The sequence below is a fragment of the Camellia sinensis genome, chromosome 7 (assembly GCF_055761805.1).
Source record: "Camellia sinensis isolate YWXY chromosome 7, ASM5576180v1, whole genome shotgun sequence".
Classification (NCBI taxonomy): Eukaryota; Viridiplantae; Streptophyta; class Magnoliopsida; order Ericales; family Theaceae; genus Camellia; species Camellia sinensis.
This window is the reverse complement of record NC_138967.1, coordinates 64,583,653-64,598,586: the sequence shown is the minus strand read 5'-3', so window position 1 is coordinate 64,598,586 and position 14,934 is coordinate 64,583,653. Positions and strand designations below refer to the sequence as shown.

Genomic DNA, 14,934 nt, shown 5'->3' with positions numbered 1-14,934 from the left:
ATTAATAGTACATTAGACTTGTATACATGATATTACATTACAAATATACATTAGTTATGGAACTTATAGCCAATATCGTGTTGACAAAATTTAAAACTTGATATAATATAAAAATGTGGTAAATCTAACATTATTGTTGATAAAACAGTCTTGATTTTCTCATATAGGAAGAGTTATTGTAAAACTTCCACCCAAAAAGACAAAAAAAAAAAATCAAAAAATAAAAAATAAAAAATTTGTCTTTAGTAAAATAAATAAATAATTTGACCCATTCCCCATTTCTAGTCTAAAGTCACTTAACATCATATAAATAAATAAACCTTACTAATGTAGTTTAAAGCAATTAACTTGGGCCAAGCCATAGTTAGTTGCAACTGCAGCTTGCATTTCGTTCGCAACAATGCTACAAACCCATAAATATTATCCAGAAACATCATTGTGTGGTTAAAATTCATCTAAGCCATGAACCCCACAACACAATAAATCAATCTCAGCCATGCACTAGTGCTCTGAACAGTTTTCATGGCAACTTTTTTTGGGTCTATGGCTTTAGTGTTTCGTTAGCAGTGTCTATCAAAACAAAAGCCGACGGCCCAAGATTAGAACAATTACTTTTCCAACATGGATTCAGTCTGGTGCTATTAAAAAGCCATATGTATTCTGTACTAGACAAGATGAAGCATAACTATAAACCTTACATTTTTTGGTGCATATGCTGGTTACCAGAACACACTGAAGCCACCCATTTCATCTTCCCAAAATCATGATGTGCTGGTTCTTTTTGCCCCAAGTAGATCATCACTTTCACTTTTTAAGATATACTGAAAGGATAGTGAGCAGATCCTATTTATGCCACCGAATTCTTCATCTTAGTTTCAGAAATTATGCCCTCATCAAGATGACAATAGGACTCTAAACTACATATCACATCCTGTTACGGCAACAATTGAAATCATCAGTCATTTTAAGCAATTCCACAGATATATGACATAGCAAAGTAATTTATCCCCAAGATCAAAATGTCGTACATCTCTGAGATAAACTGAGTATAGGAGGAAGAGAGAAGAAAAAACACATCACCGAGGGGTTCTGTCGGTCAACGTCAAAGCTGTTGATAGCACACGGTTCAGCCAAGAGTTCAACGGGCTCCTCACCTGTGCAAAGGAACAGTGTGAAAGAAATCAACCACCAGATAACAGAGGCTAAATATTGTCTGAAGCAAGTATTCCTTTCATAGAGGAGGCAAAAGGTTTGGATGGGTCAAAACGAATTATGCATTTAAAAAACCTGACCATTTTAATAAACAGGTTTAAGTGAGTTGGGTTGAATTTGGTACACAGTTATGGGAAATTAATCCGATCAACCCATCAACTTGACAAATTAACCAGATCAACCCAACAGGTATACAACTCATTTATAACCCGTTTATTTATATATTTTGATGAGAGTTTAAATGGGTAAAATTGAATGAATTTACGGTTTCGGGTTAAGTGCGCCAGCTCTATCTTCTTGCCACAGAAAACAAGAAATATGAATTCAGCCACTTAGCAAATAAGATGACCCTAAGCCTTTCCACTAGAGCACTCAAATGGAAAAAGCCAGAAATGGCAACAAACTTCATACCTTGTTCAACAACAGCAAGGATTCCATCTTCTGAGCAGATCATAACAGGTAACACCCGTGATGTTGAAATGTTACCAATGTTTGAAGAATAGCTGTCATGCTGGACCTCCCAAATTTCACTCTCAGATAATGAGGGGGACTGAAACTCACCTGCTGCAACCCCAGAAAGAACTATTGGCTGCTGTTGCCACCGAAGATCCCATGTAAACCACAGCATAATAAATAAACAATCTCGAAATTTTTCTCAAGTCAGAACGCAGAAAGACAACTTATTCGGTTTCCAAATAACCATGTAATCCAATAATTAAACGTGGAAGAATTTCAATGTGGTCACAAAATCCTTTGAATCATCGCCCAGCATGAAATTTAAGCATGTAAACCAATATATCATCATGATCAGTCAAAATATTCAGCTTGCATAAAATTCATGTAGAATGATTTTGTTCAGATGCTTACAAAAATAACCATCTTAAATGAATGTGTTGGTTTTTTTTTTTTTTTTTTTTTTTTTAACAGTAAAAAAGGGGTTCTCCTTGGAAACATCATCTTAAATGAATGTTCATAAGCATAATTCCTGTCTGGTCTATTTAATATTAAAAAAAAAGGAGAAAAAAAAAAAAGAAGCAATAGTTGAGAAATCAAAATTCATACACTTTGACAAGCTAAGTTTAAGAAAGTGAATCATCTTGGACACAGAAATATATGCCATAGAAACAATTTCAGTCAGAGTTGGTAGTATTTGCACTAATACATAAATCTCAATGATCATCAAGATGAACACCAACCAGCAACTAGACACAACAAGAGATATCTCGGCTACTTAATCAGCAGACAATTAGAGATCCTAGTTATCTCAAAAAAACCTAATCAGTTGACTCAAGGACAGAATATCAGCATGCATCTGCAGCAGCAGTACAACAGCAAACTTTGTTATAGTGTGGCAAACAAACAAACCATATAATTATATAGCTGCCCAAACCCCTCATAATACCACAATATGATACATTTTGATATGATCTGTTTCTAACACAAACAACAGTAGGCTTTAGTTTATATTCCAAATCATCATCTTTATTATCTTTACCAAGTCATTACTGAACCTTTTAGCAACTTAGAAAACTACAGACAAAGCATAAATATTATCAGCCACTGGATATTCCAAATGTATTGTAATTTTGCCCCCCCCAAAAAAAATTAGGTGAACGGAGAGAGAGAGAGAGAGCAATGGGGACAGCTAAAACCAAACCCAATACGTTGTACACCCCTGTCCTAATGCCTCAGCATTTACTTTCGGATGTTTTTAATTCTTACTTGATGGACACTACATTATGCCCATGAGTTAAGCTTAGTGCATCAAATCTACATATTTTTATGAGAGGAATGAAGAATGAAAAAGCAGCATCTTACAATACAAGTGTGTTTTCTTGATGGATGAATATCAATTGAGTGTACAACCCCAGAAATAGTTCGATGAGCCCTGAAACATTATTAATACGAAGAATCACATCTCATCACAACAAAAACAAACCATGAAAAAAAAAAACTGCTTCTACTCAGATGGACAGAGTTGAACCCAACTGTCAAAATATGCAGTTAAGATAGTGCAAACAGAACAAAAATAAGCACTGAATTTAGAAGCATAATAGAAACTCATCTAAGAAAATGACTAATACCACTTAAGAACATATTAAGGGGTTGTTTGGGATGATCTAAATAAGTGCACTTTTTGACTTTTTAGGAAAAAAACGTGAAATATGGGTTGGATTTGAAGTGATGTGGTAGAGAGATGATGTGATTTAAATGAGATGATGTGATTTAAATGAGATAATGTGACTTAAATAAGATAGTTAGCTTTTGACTTTTTGACTTTTTTGTATTATGCCAAACTAGGCCTAAGCTTCAAGAAATTCCTACATTGGTATGTTCAAATTATTGACATATTATGAACTCCTCATGATCCTTGCATGTGAAGCGTATCACCATCCATCTTTTCTCTTTTGTTTATTTTCCCAAAATCATAACTTTATTTGATAAGAAGCAAATGTTATCCGAACATATAGGAAATAGGTCCCCTTAACACATTAGAGCACAAAAAAACAATTGATTTCAGTTGAAATGAATAATATTATGGCTCCCCCCCCCCCCCCCCCCCCCAAAAAAAAAAAAAAGTTTGAAATGAAAAAGAAATAAATAAATAAAGAACTTGAGTGGAGAACAAAATAATTCTCATAAAGAGTTGTGTTCAAAAAAGGGGATGAATGAAAATCTCACAAAAATGCTCTAATTAGAGGCTTTAACCTCGTGTCCTGGCCTCCAAAACTCTACCAGACATGAAAACGTGATCAATAGGTGACGGCTGCTAAATTTGCTGAAGCCTCCAAGTATATAAAATCATAGAACTCTTTGTACTCTCAAATATTACTTCCTAGCAAGTTACACTTCCAGCCAGATTGAACTAGCCTAAAGCTCAAGTGATCACCCTTTAAAGCAAACAACATAAGCTCTAAACATTTCCAACCATTATCTAGAACACACCTTTAAACCCACCTCATATTGATAAAAGTACGTAACTACACACCATTAAGGTGTGTCAAGATGGGATCCGGATCCTCTCCAACACTTTCTTCGTACAACCATCATCTGACACTTTATCCAAATACCACAAATGATAATGACTAGCTATTGAATTGTGACATTTGGATCTAGTGTTGAATGATGATTGTATAAAGTGTTGGAACTGTAAAGGGTCTTCCCCCAAGATGTACCCAAAATAAAGGTTCATTTTCGTATGGGGTAGGCAACTAATAGGCATGATAAATTTATGACATCTGCAAAATCTGGATAAATTACAAATACATCTCCTAAGGTTTGCTTAAAATACGAATTGCCCCCTGTAATTTAGAAAATTACAAATACCTCCCTGTCATAATTTTTTATTTAACAGAATTATTTGAAAAAGTGAAATTTCTAATTATTTACCTATGCAATAATAAAATTATCTGAATTATTAATTGAAATAAAAATTTAACATTATTAAAAATTATTAATTAACTTGATGATTTATTAATAAAATGACCTATTTGTTATGAAATTAGAAATCTTAGGGGGCATAATGTAATTTTTAGAACCACATAGGGTAATTTGTAATTTAAGTAAACCTCAGGGAGTGTGTTTATAATTTACCCCTAGAATCCAAAGCCAAATTGAACTAGGACTTGGAAAATTCAGCCTAAATTGTAGTTTTCACTAGTAAAAGATAAAAGACAATAGTAGAACAACCCATGCAATCTGCATGGACTCTCACTGAAATATATTTCAGATTAACATCCCTTCCTAATTTGTAATTTTATATTTATCTCAACTTTTCAAAACATGGGACGATTCCCCAACCCTATCTCATGTTTTCACTCCTCTATATTCTTAATTTTATATTATTTTTTACCCATTTAGTTTTACTTATAAATAGGAGAAAAAGAATAAAAAACACAACGGAGATTGCTCCATACAAGGATTGTAGGCCTTATACAAAAATTTTAATGGACGGAAAATTGAAAACTAGCTGCCTAGTAATACCCAGATCAATCAATGGGAACCATGCAATTGCAGGGAATCACAAGCAGAAAAGACCCCCAACATAAATAATCATCCGTCTTTTTTAAAATCTCTCCAAAAGGGAACGGGGAATAGGGATCTTCTCTCTCCTCTTTAATTTGTTTGGGACATGGTAGGCTAAATTTTTTTAATAAGCTTATACTACAGACGACTGGGAAAGGATACTTTGAAGCATAATCCCAACATCATACTTTGAAGCATTCACTCTACATCATGCACACAAAACACACCCACATACATTTAGTACATGTATTATTGCAGATAGATTGTACCCTTGTGACATTGGATGAGTCCTTGTTTCAGCTCAAATATGGGCGGCAAATAAACATGATCAAGTCCAGACCTTGCCCATACAAGTGACATGTAAAATAACATTTGCCACATCTGAACCCAATTAGAACACATATTTTAGATATAATTTTATTATTATTCAAATAGGGATACCAACAAGTTCTATGAGATCATTTTGAAGAGAAAGTTTGCAAATTTGCGTCTCAGGTTGAAAATGAGCTAGTCACGGACCTACTTGCCACTACTTCTATCCAGATTTTTGGATGAAACAACAATGTTTAAAATGAAATTTCTATGCAATAATCGTACAAAATGGCAAAAAAAGAAATTGGTATTTGCTTACCAATTACCCTTGAACTGAGAAGCTGGTCCTCCAGGCTTTCTCTGATCCCACCACTGAAGACTAAACCCCAATCCACCCGTGGCAAACTCCATCGGCGACGCCCACTTCGCCGCTGTATACGACACCAACCCATTGCTATTGAAAAACCGACGGTGACTCAAATTCGAATTACCAACACTCACCAAATTCACCCTCCCATCTTCCCCAACACTAACACACTCCCATCTTCCCCAACACTAACACACTCAGACCCATTTTCCTGCACATCAATACACGAAATGGGTCCAACGTGCAATGTCTTCTCAGGCACCGAAACCTTCCATACTCCTCTCTCTATTTCTCTACTCTTTTTTTTTTTTTCATCTCATTAGAACGGTATTTAAAACTCTCAAATTGGAAATATGTATTATTACTTCTGACAATAATATAATGGAAGGATTTCGACTTAGATCTTTCAGTTTGAGTTATGATGTTTGAATTTAACACCTCGTTTGGTAACTGGATTTGTTGAGGTTTGGGGTTAAATTAGTTATTAAAAGGTAAAATAAATTAAAAATTAATAAAATAAAATATTATATTTAAATTATAATTATTATTTTTTTTATAAAATTTTTAAAAAAAGTTTAATTCCAAATTTAAATAATTAAAAAATCAATCCAAACAAAACCTAAATATAAATTTAACAAAATTTAAAAGATTTGTTCAATGAAAATTTCTCGCTGCCTGAAATCCCTTGACCCAAACCTGCCCGACACACAGGTGGAAGACCATCTCTTCGAACCGAAGCCAACTCAACAAGTCCCATTAGCAATAGTTCTCACTAAATTATAAACTGACCTCAAAACCTGGAAAAATTATAAAATGATGGGCATAGCCCAAATAAGTGGTCCAATGGGCTGTCCAAACAATTCCTAACCCAACTTTGGCCCAAGGGCGCCCAAGGGCCAGACAAGAAAAAGAGACAAGCAACCTCCTTCTGTGAAGTTCACGGCATGACAACACTACCATAGACTTACGGCTGATAGAACAGGTCGACTCACAGGGCACGGTAAGCGAAGAGGTCAGAAAGGTATGGAAGAAATCAATATATACAAGTAATCAATCTCTCTCTAACGACCTTCTACTTCCTCTCTAAGCTAAAAGCTTCCATTTTTCTACTAGAGACTGCTCTAACTTAAGCATCGGAGGGTCCTCAAGAAGGAACCCCACCTCCGGGGTCCTTCTCGACGGACTTGGTGCAGGTACAACCGGGAAGACGAGGTTCAATCATCCTGTGGAGCATCCAGACCCTGTCCGACCCATTCCTCATCCGACAAAACTATATTATCAGTTGGCGCCGTCTGTGGGAAACTCTTCCGATTGGCGGTTGTGCTCATTGTCACCGGAAATAGTTTCCTTTTCACCCACCTTCAGTGTCGGAATGAATGGTTACCACATGATTCATGGCTTCCCAGCGGCGGCGACGATGTTTTCCCCGCCTACACCTCTCTCGTCGGCACCATGATTCTAGACTGATCCATGGCCGACGATCTCATTCCTAGCCCGGTCCAATCGTACCTCAACTTGGCTCTCCGATGCCTCTTCACGCCGCTCTCGGCTCACCTCACCATTGTCGTTGGTGAGCACTGCAGAGGTCTACCTACGCACCAAAATCAACCCCTGCACCAAGCAATTCAAAGTCGTCAAGACTTCAAAAAAAAAAAAAAAACAACAACAACAACAAACAAACAAACAAGCAAAAAGTTCAAGAACAAAGCTCTGGACAAGTATTTCCCATTTGATCCATATCAAAGACCCAGATTACCCTACGTGAAGACATGGGCTTCACTTCCTAAGCCACTAACTCTCTCTCTTTTCCCTACGTCTGTGTCATGTCACATCATCATGTGCATCCCTGCACCTTGAGCCCCGTGCACCGCCAACCAACCCAGCTCGGCAACATAGCTCGGTCGGCAACATAGATTGGTTGGCATCATTGGTCGGTCGACAACTCGGTCGGCAACATAGGTCGGTCAACAAACTAGTTCGGTCGGCAACATAGCTCAGTCGGCAAACTAGATCGGTTGGCATCATTGGTCGGTCGACAACTCGGTCGGCAACATAGGTCGGTCAGCAAACTAGTTTGGTCAAACATAGCTCGGTCGGCAACTTCAGCAACAATCAGACGGAGCCCCAGCGCCCCCGCCATATCCGAATGGTCTACTTCTCCCTCCTCAAGGACATCATGAGTAAGATATTCAAACTTCTTTTATCTATGTTGCACATTTCATAACATTTCAGATCAAAAAGCCTCAGCCAGACTGAGCATGAAGACCTCAGCCAGACTGAGCACTACTGAAAGCCTCAGCCAGACTGAGCATAAAGACCTCAGCCAGACCGAGTTACATAAAGCCTCAGCCGGACTGAACATTACTTAAAGCCTCAGCCAGACTGAACATTACTTAAAGCCTCAGCCAGATTGAGCACAAGGACCTCGGCCAGACCGAGTAATTTTAAGCCGTGAGGGGCATGGTATCAGATCCTACCCATGAAGACCTCGGCCAAACCGAGTTACATCAAGCCTCAGCCAGACTGAGCACTACTTAAAGCCTCAGCCAGACTGAGCACCAAGGGGGAGTCCTGACCAAATTACTTAAAGCCTCAGCCAGACTGAGCACAAAGACCCCAGATCGAGTAATTTAAAGCCGTGAGGGACATGGTATCAGATCCTACCCACGAAGACCTCGGCCAGACCGAGTTATATAAAGTCTCAGCCAGACTGAACACTACTTAAGGCCTCAACCAGACTGAGCACTACTTAAGGCCTCAGCTAGACTGAGCACCAAGGGGGAGTCCTGACCAAATTACTTAAAGCCTCAGCTATACTGAGCGCTACTGAAAGCCTCAGCCAGACTGAGCATGAAGACCTCGACCGGATCGAGTTACATAAAGCCTCAGCTAGATTGAGCACTACTTAAAGTCTCAGCCAAACTGAGCACTACTTAAGGCCTCAGCCAGACTGAGCACCAAGGGGGAGTCCTAACCAAATTACTTAAAGCCTCAGCCATACTGAGCACTACTGAAAGCCTCAGCCAGACTGAGCATGAAGACCTCGGCCAGACCGAGTTACATCAAGCCTCAGCCAGACTGAGCACTACTTAAAGCCTCAGCTAGACTGAGCACCAAGGGGGAGTCCTGACCAAATTACTTAAAGCCTCAGCCATACTGAGCACGAAGACCTCGGCCAGACTGAGTTTACAAAAGCCTCAGCCAGACTGAGCATGAAGACCTTGGCCAAACCGAGTTTACAAAGTCTCAGCCAGACTGAGCATGGAGAAGACTCCAAACCACACAGATAACTACTCCTCTAACATGAGCACAAGCAACAATGAAGGAGTTCAACATCATGACTTGGGACTAAGCTCTAAATATACGTTAGTCTGCTGTCTGCCCTAAATCATTTCTAAGACCCCCACATGGGAGACCAATTGACTGATCCTAATGGGCGACCGACAACCATATAGAAGACCTCCATGAGGAAATCCACTATATGGGAGGACAGCCACCATGCGAAAGACCACCATGTGGAAGACCTCCATGCAAAAGGCCTCCATGTGAAAAACCACTATGCGGAAGACAAACATTTGGGAGGCCACCAGCTGCTCCACTGCTTGAATGCCATCAGCATCAAACGGAGACTAAGCACACTGTAAGTGGGCATATATTGCTTTCATGGCTGAAATATTGGCAAAAGCCTCCATCACCACTCTATTCTGGAGCTTCTCATTGTCAGCATACTAAGACCCATCATTGCTCATGTTATTATCATATTTGACTGATGAAGTACCTTCTCTGACCAAAATATTGAACTCTGAAGGAGGTCCACTGACATGGCCTACAAAAAGCCAGCTCACCGTTCACACGGACTCACCGAGCACCATCACATTAGATCAAGTAATGGCTCGACAGTGTGTCCAAGCACGCTTACGCAACAACCAAGCCCTCCAAGGCACTACAAGAAGGGCCCCAGCCGAGCCTCCTAACCCAAACAATCCATCTCCATACTTCATGAAGAAATGCTGACAACGTTAACCACTTGATTGAGCAAAACCAAGCCATGTTCCAACAAGAACTACCAGTTTCTACCCCTCCGCCTCTACAAATCGTCCATCAAAATTAGGATCAAGTCCAAAACAACCGTCCTCAGCAACAATAGGGACCGCTTCTTCCACCACTCGCTCCGCGAGCAATAGCCGACTATCTAAAATCCATCGGCCTACTGCCAAAGAGCACTGGCCGACCACCAAAGTACTCCGCCAACCTCCAAAACTGCTCGGCCGACCTCCAAGGCTTCCAATAGACATCGGCCGACCTCCAAAAATTAGCCAACCTCCAAGACTTCCAACAGTCATAGTCCGACCCCCCGGTCATCAGTCGACCTCCAAAACCATTAGTTGACCGTCCAACACGCTCTGCAAACCGAGTGAGACCCTGCGGGCTAAACAAACTCAACAAGACTGGGTCTAATTCTACAAGTAAGGTATTCAACTTCTTCTACATCGGTTGATCGTCCAAAGCCTCAGTTAAACTGAACCCAAAGCCCTTAGCTAGACTGAGTGTACAAAAGACTCCCAGACCGAGCACCCACAGAGCCTCAGCCAGCCTGAGCACATCAAGATCTCGGCTAGACCGAGCACCAAAAAGCCTCAATCAAACTAAGTGCAAACGTACGGTACGAGCTAATCCATCACCCGACTGCCCAGGTCCTCAGCCGACCTTTCAAAGGCCTCAGCCTCAGTTGCATTGCTCTACACAAGGGCTAGCACTTTACATTCCTTACAATTTCGCACATGCCGACTCCTCTCGGCGCACGCAGTCTGCGCCGCTCTGCGCCGGCCCAACATCTCCAACTTTACTCCCTTTAACTCTCACTGCGCCTTGCCCAGTTGGTTTTTGAGCGGCCCTACCTCTATTGCAGCACCCACTTATTTGCTCAATAAATTTGGCCACCGTCGCCCTGCCTCCTTCCGTGACTTGGGGGACTACTTTACTCTTTCTTATTCCCTTCGTTGGACTAAAGCTGCACTCGGGAATAGGGGACTACTGATGGGCATAGCCCAAATAAGTGGCCCAATGGGCTGTCCAAACAATTTCTAACCCAACTTAGGCCCAGGGCCCAGACAAGAAGAAGAGACAAGCAACTTCCTTCTGTGAAGTCCACGGCATGACAACATTACCATAGACTTACGGCTGATAGGACAGGTCGACTGACAGGGCACGGTAAGCGAAGAGGCCAGAAAGGTATGGAAGAAATCAATATATACAAGTAATCACTCTCTCTCTAATGACCTTCTACTTCCTCTCTAAGCAAAAAGCTTCCATTTTTCTACTAGAGACTGCTCTAACTTAAACATCGGAGGGTCCTCAAGAAGGAACCCCACCTTCGGGGTCCTTCTCGACGGACTTGGTGCAGGTACAACTGGGAAAACGAGGTTCAATCATCCTGTGGAGCATCCAGACCTTGTCCGAGCCCTTCCTCATCCGACAAAACTACATTATCATAAAACATTGTAGATAGTTATAAAAAATTATATGTTCGTCTAAATTTAAAATTAGTATTTATATGTGTTTAATTACAAAATTTAGAATTGAAATAAAATATAGTTTAGATTATATTTTTGAATGAGAAAGTAAATTCAATTGATTAAATTCTCATTTGGTTATTATTTCAAGACAATCTATAACAAATTATAGTCAGAGAATTGATAACATTAAGAAAAAAATTTCCTTAGAAAAGGCCAAAGTAAATTACCAACGAAAGTTTTTACGAAAGTTAATATTAAATTAAATCTGTTAACCTTCAATTGAAATTGATATCAAAGTCTGGTTTCTCTACCTTGCCAATAACATTTGCATAAGTATTAAATATAGTTAAAAAGTAGAATTTGATAACTTAAATAATAATAATAGTTGTTTATAAATAATAATAGAACAAAATAACACATTAATTAGGCTATTAAAAAAATTAACAAAAAATTTAGAACTAATCAATTAGAAATAATAAATGAAATTAGACATTTTATATAAGATCTAGAAACAAGTAGCCATTTTTGAAGAAAAACAAAAAGAATTAGATCTATATTTCTATCCATATAAAGGAAATAATTAAATTAGTTTCACTTGCAAACCAAAAAGATAATGGAGTTAAGAAATGGATGAAAAAGAAAATGATAATGAAATAAAGTACAAAATAATATTAGAAATAGCTGAACAATTATATATAGTAGATGAAGAAATAAATAATGAGGGAATAGAATTAAAAGAAGATATATATATATATATATATATATATATGTATAAACAATTATGATTAATCAATTTGGGAGAAATGGAATACATTCCCCTTGAAGATTTAGAACAAACAATGAGAAATAGTTATGCAGTAAAATAAATAAATAAATAATGTCCTAGAAAACTTCAAAGACATAGGAAAAGAAAAGGAAGATAATGCCTTAAAAGGGTTCGAGGAGACTAATAACGTTAATGATATTGATATGTTAGTGGTAAAATAAGAAAGAAGTAGCCCGTCCACCCTACCTAATCCAACTCATCTAGATTTTATAAAATTTACTAGCCATCAACTGGAAGATGACACTAGAAATTAGGACTATAGAAGAAGAATGAGAAACTATAGTTATCTAAATAGAAGATCATTTGCTAGGGGAGCATCCAATTATGCAAAATTTATCTGTAGAAAGGAAGCATTTTTAAGAGAAGTACCACTAAAACTAATAAGTATATACATGATATTTATTAGATATTGATTGTACTACAAATACAAGTGAGGTAATAAAACAATGGATGAGAGGTATGCACCATGTACTAAATATCCATAGTAGCAGCTAGAGCGTGCAAAGTTTTCTAAATTATATTGAATATAACTTCACAGGTATAGTAACAAGTTGATATGATAGCCTGAGAGAAAGTGACAAAGAAAAACTAACAACAGAAACTACCTTAGAAGGTATGTTAAACTTATTTGTAAAATATATTGAAGACGTGTGATTAATAGTAGTGTAAGAGCATCTACAAGGTTTACTCTTTTTTTTCATCAAATTTGAGTAAAAATTTGGATTCAACGCTAAATTTTTATTTTTCATCAAATAATCAATCAATCGAGAGGTTGTTTGGGTGGTCGTACGACTTAATATAAATTTTCTTCAAAATTTCTCTAATTTGGTTGTCCATCCTGTTGTCTGGTCAGTCATTCACCGGTTGACTGGTCAGTCATCCATCTGGTTGTCCACCAGCGGCCACCCGCTAGATTGGATGAAAAATTAAACGTTCTCTTGATTTGATGAAAAAAAGGAGGACTCCATTCATTTGATACCAATTTAGTGAAATGGTTCGAATACTATTTTCACCAAATTTTCATCAAATGTAAATTTGATTAAAGATTTGAGTTTGAGTTGGAGATGGTCTAATGGAAGGTTTTGGCCTTAGATAATTCAGTTAGAGTTATGATGTTCAAATTTAAATATAAATTTAGGAAAATTTAAAAGACTTGTGAAATTCATAATTTTGTTTTGTTGACTTGAATCGTTTACTTTGTAAAAATTTTAGTGTATTTTACTCCAAAAAAAAAAATGATTAGATAGTTGTAACATTTTTATATTATAATGTTTGTGTCTAAAAAATGAAGAAGCATGTTTTTCTAAATAGACCATCTATTTTTTTTTAAAACAAATATGATAAAATGTAAAAACTGCGTTTATTAGATTGACATAAATTTTTTATTTTTATTTTATTTATAGATGATATATGTGAAAGAGCTTACAAAATAAACGATTTTGATCATTGAAACGAATACGACTGTTCAATTTTTAATTTTCATCAAATAATTGGTTGACTGAGAGGATGTCCAGGTGGTCGTCCAACTTAATGTACACTTTCTTCAAAATTTGTCCAATCCGGTTGTCTACCCTATTGTCCAGCCGGCCGTTCGACCCGTCATCCATTCGGTCGTCTACCAACGGTGATGTCACTACAACATATAAGAGTTTTAAAGACCAAATGTTTTGGTCTTTAAAAGTGAAAATTTTGTTGGAAATAAGGACCAATTTCTATCGTCATGAGGATAATCGTTAAAAGGTCATCTCGAAAGTCAAAAACAAGGCTTTTAGCGACAAAATTTTGAAAATGTCACTAATAAATAGGCTTTTAGGGACAAAATAATTTGGTCTTAAAATGGTTTATTTTTTTAGACAAAAATATGGTCCCAAAAGGATAATAATTCATCACTAATGTCTAATTTTAGTTGCTAAAAATATAATAACGACACTTTTCGCAACAAAAATATTTGATCCCTAAAAAATAATTTTGTCCCTAAATTTTGGTTTCTAGAACTTTAATTTTTTGTAGTGTGTGATGGCCCCAATATGCGTATTATTTTTCTATGTTATTTTATTGGGCATAATTTGCATGATTATGTGCTTAATTGATACTTATTTGTTTGTTTGTGAAATATCTGTTTGATTGTCGACTTAAAATTCGAAATTGAAAACCCAAACGAATTCAGAAACCGAAATTGATTAGTTCAATAAGTTAGTTAGAATATTTAGAACCAAATTGTAAATTTAATTAAAATTTGATTCGGATCAAAATAATTAGAAGGGTGTGATGAATTTGATTCTAGCATTGTGGAAGATACAATGGGATGCGTGGGTTGTTCGGATGCTGGTTCTACTTAGTCTCACTTTACAAATCATTATTTTCGTCTTTGGCAAATGCAGAAAGAATATGTCGTCACAATGGATTAATGGGATTGTCTGATTGGCCTCCATAGTGGCCGATTTGGTGGCAACTTTTGCCCTTGGCAAGCTCTCTTGTGCCCAAAATAATATTCCTAATCCCACTAATACATTACAGGCATTATGGGTTCTCTTGCTTTTATTGCATCTTTGTAGCCCAGATATCATAACTGCTTATTCTTGGGAAGATAATCAATTGTGGATAAGGCATTATTTGGGCATGGGTGTTCAAGTTACTGTGGCAATTTATGTCATTGTTATGTCTTGGTGGCATTT

The 14,934-nt window shown here is 37.5% G+C and overlaps 1 protein-coding gene across 3 annotated transcripts; it reads right to left on the bottom strand.

Annotated features, from left to right (window-relative positions):
* Positions 1–311: 311 nt before the first annotated feature.
* LOC114282637 (nuclear pore complex protein NUP43-like) lies at positions 312–6,447 on the bottom strand. Of its 3 annotated transcripts, none has more exons than XM_082878048.1 (5): positions 5,870–6,447; positions 3,031–3,100; positions 1,624–1,804; positions 1,029–1,154; positions 312–931 (listed from the first exon to the last, which is right to left on the bottom strand). In XM_082878048.1, coding segments are annotated over exons 1-5 (471 nt in total). In that variant the 5' UTR covers positions 5,962–6,447; the 3' UTR covers positions 312–929. The 3 variants fall into 3 exon arrangements, with proteins under 3 accessions (XP_082734174.1, XP_082734173.1, XP_082734172.1); XM_082878047.1 differs by having other exon boundaries at positions 1,081–1,154; positions 1,624–1,801; positions 5,870–6,444; XM_082878046.1 differs by having other exon boundaries at positions 1,081–1,154; positions 5,870–6,443.
* Positions 6,448–14,934: the final 8,487 nt, after the last annotated feature.

Coding starts and splice junctions, on each gene's coding strand:
- LOC114282637 (XM_082878046.1), bottom strand. CDS start 5,961: ATGGAGTTTGCCACGGGTGGATTGGGGTTTAGTCTTCAGTGGTGGGAT. Junction 3,101..5,869: donor TCTCAGTTCAAGGGTAATTG/GTAAGCAAATAC, acceptor ATAATGTTTCAG/GGCTCATCGAACTATTTCTG. Junction 1,805..3,030: donor CAAGAAAACACACTTGTATT/GTAAGATGCTGC, acceptor CGGTGGCAACAG/CAGCCAATAGTTCTTTCTGG.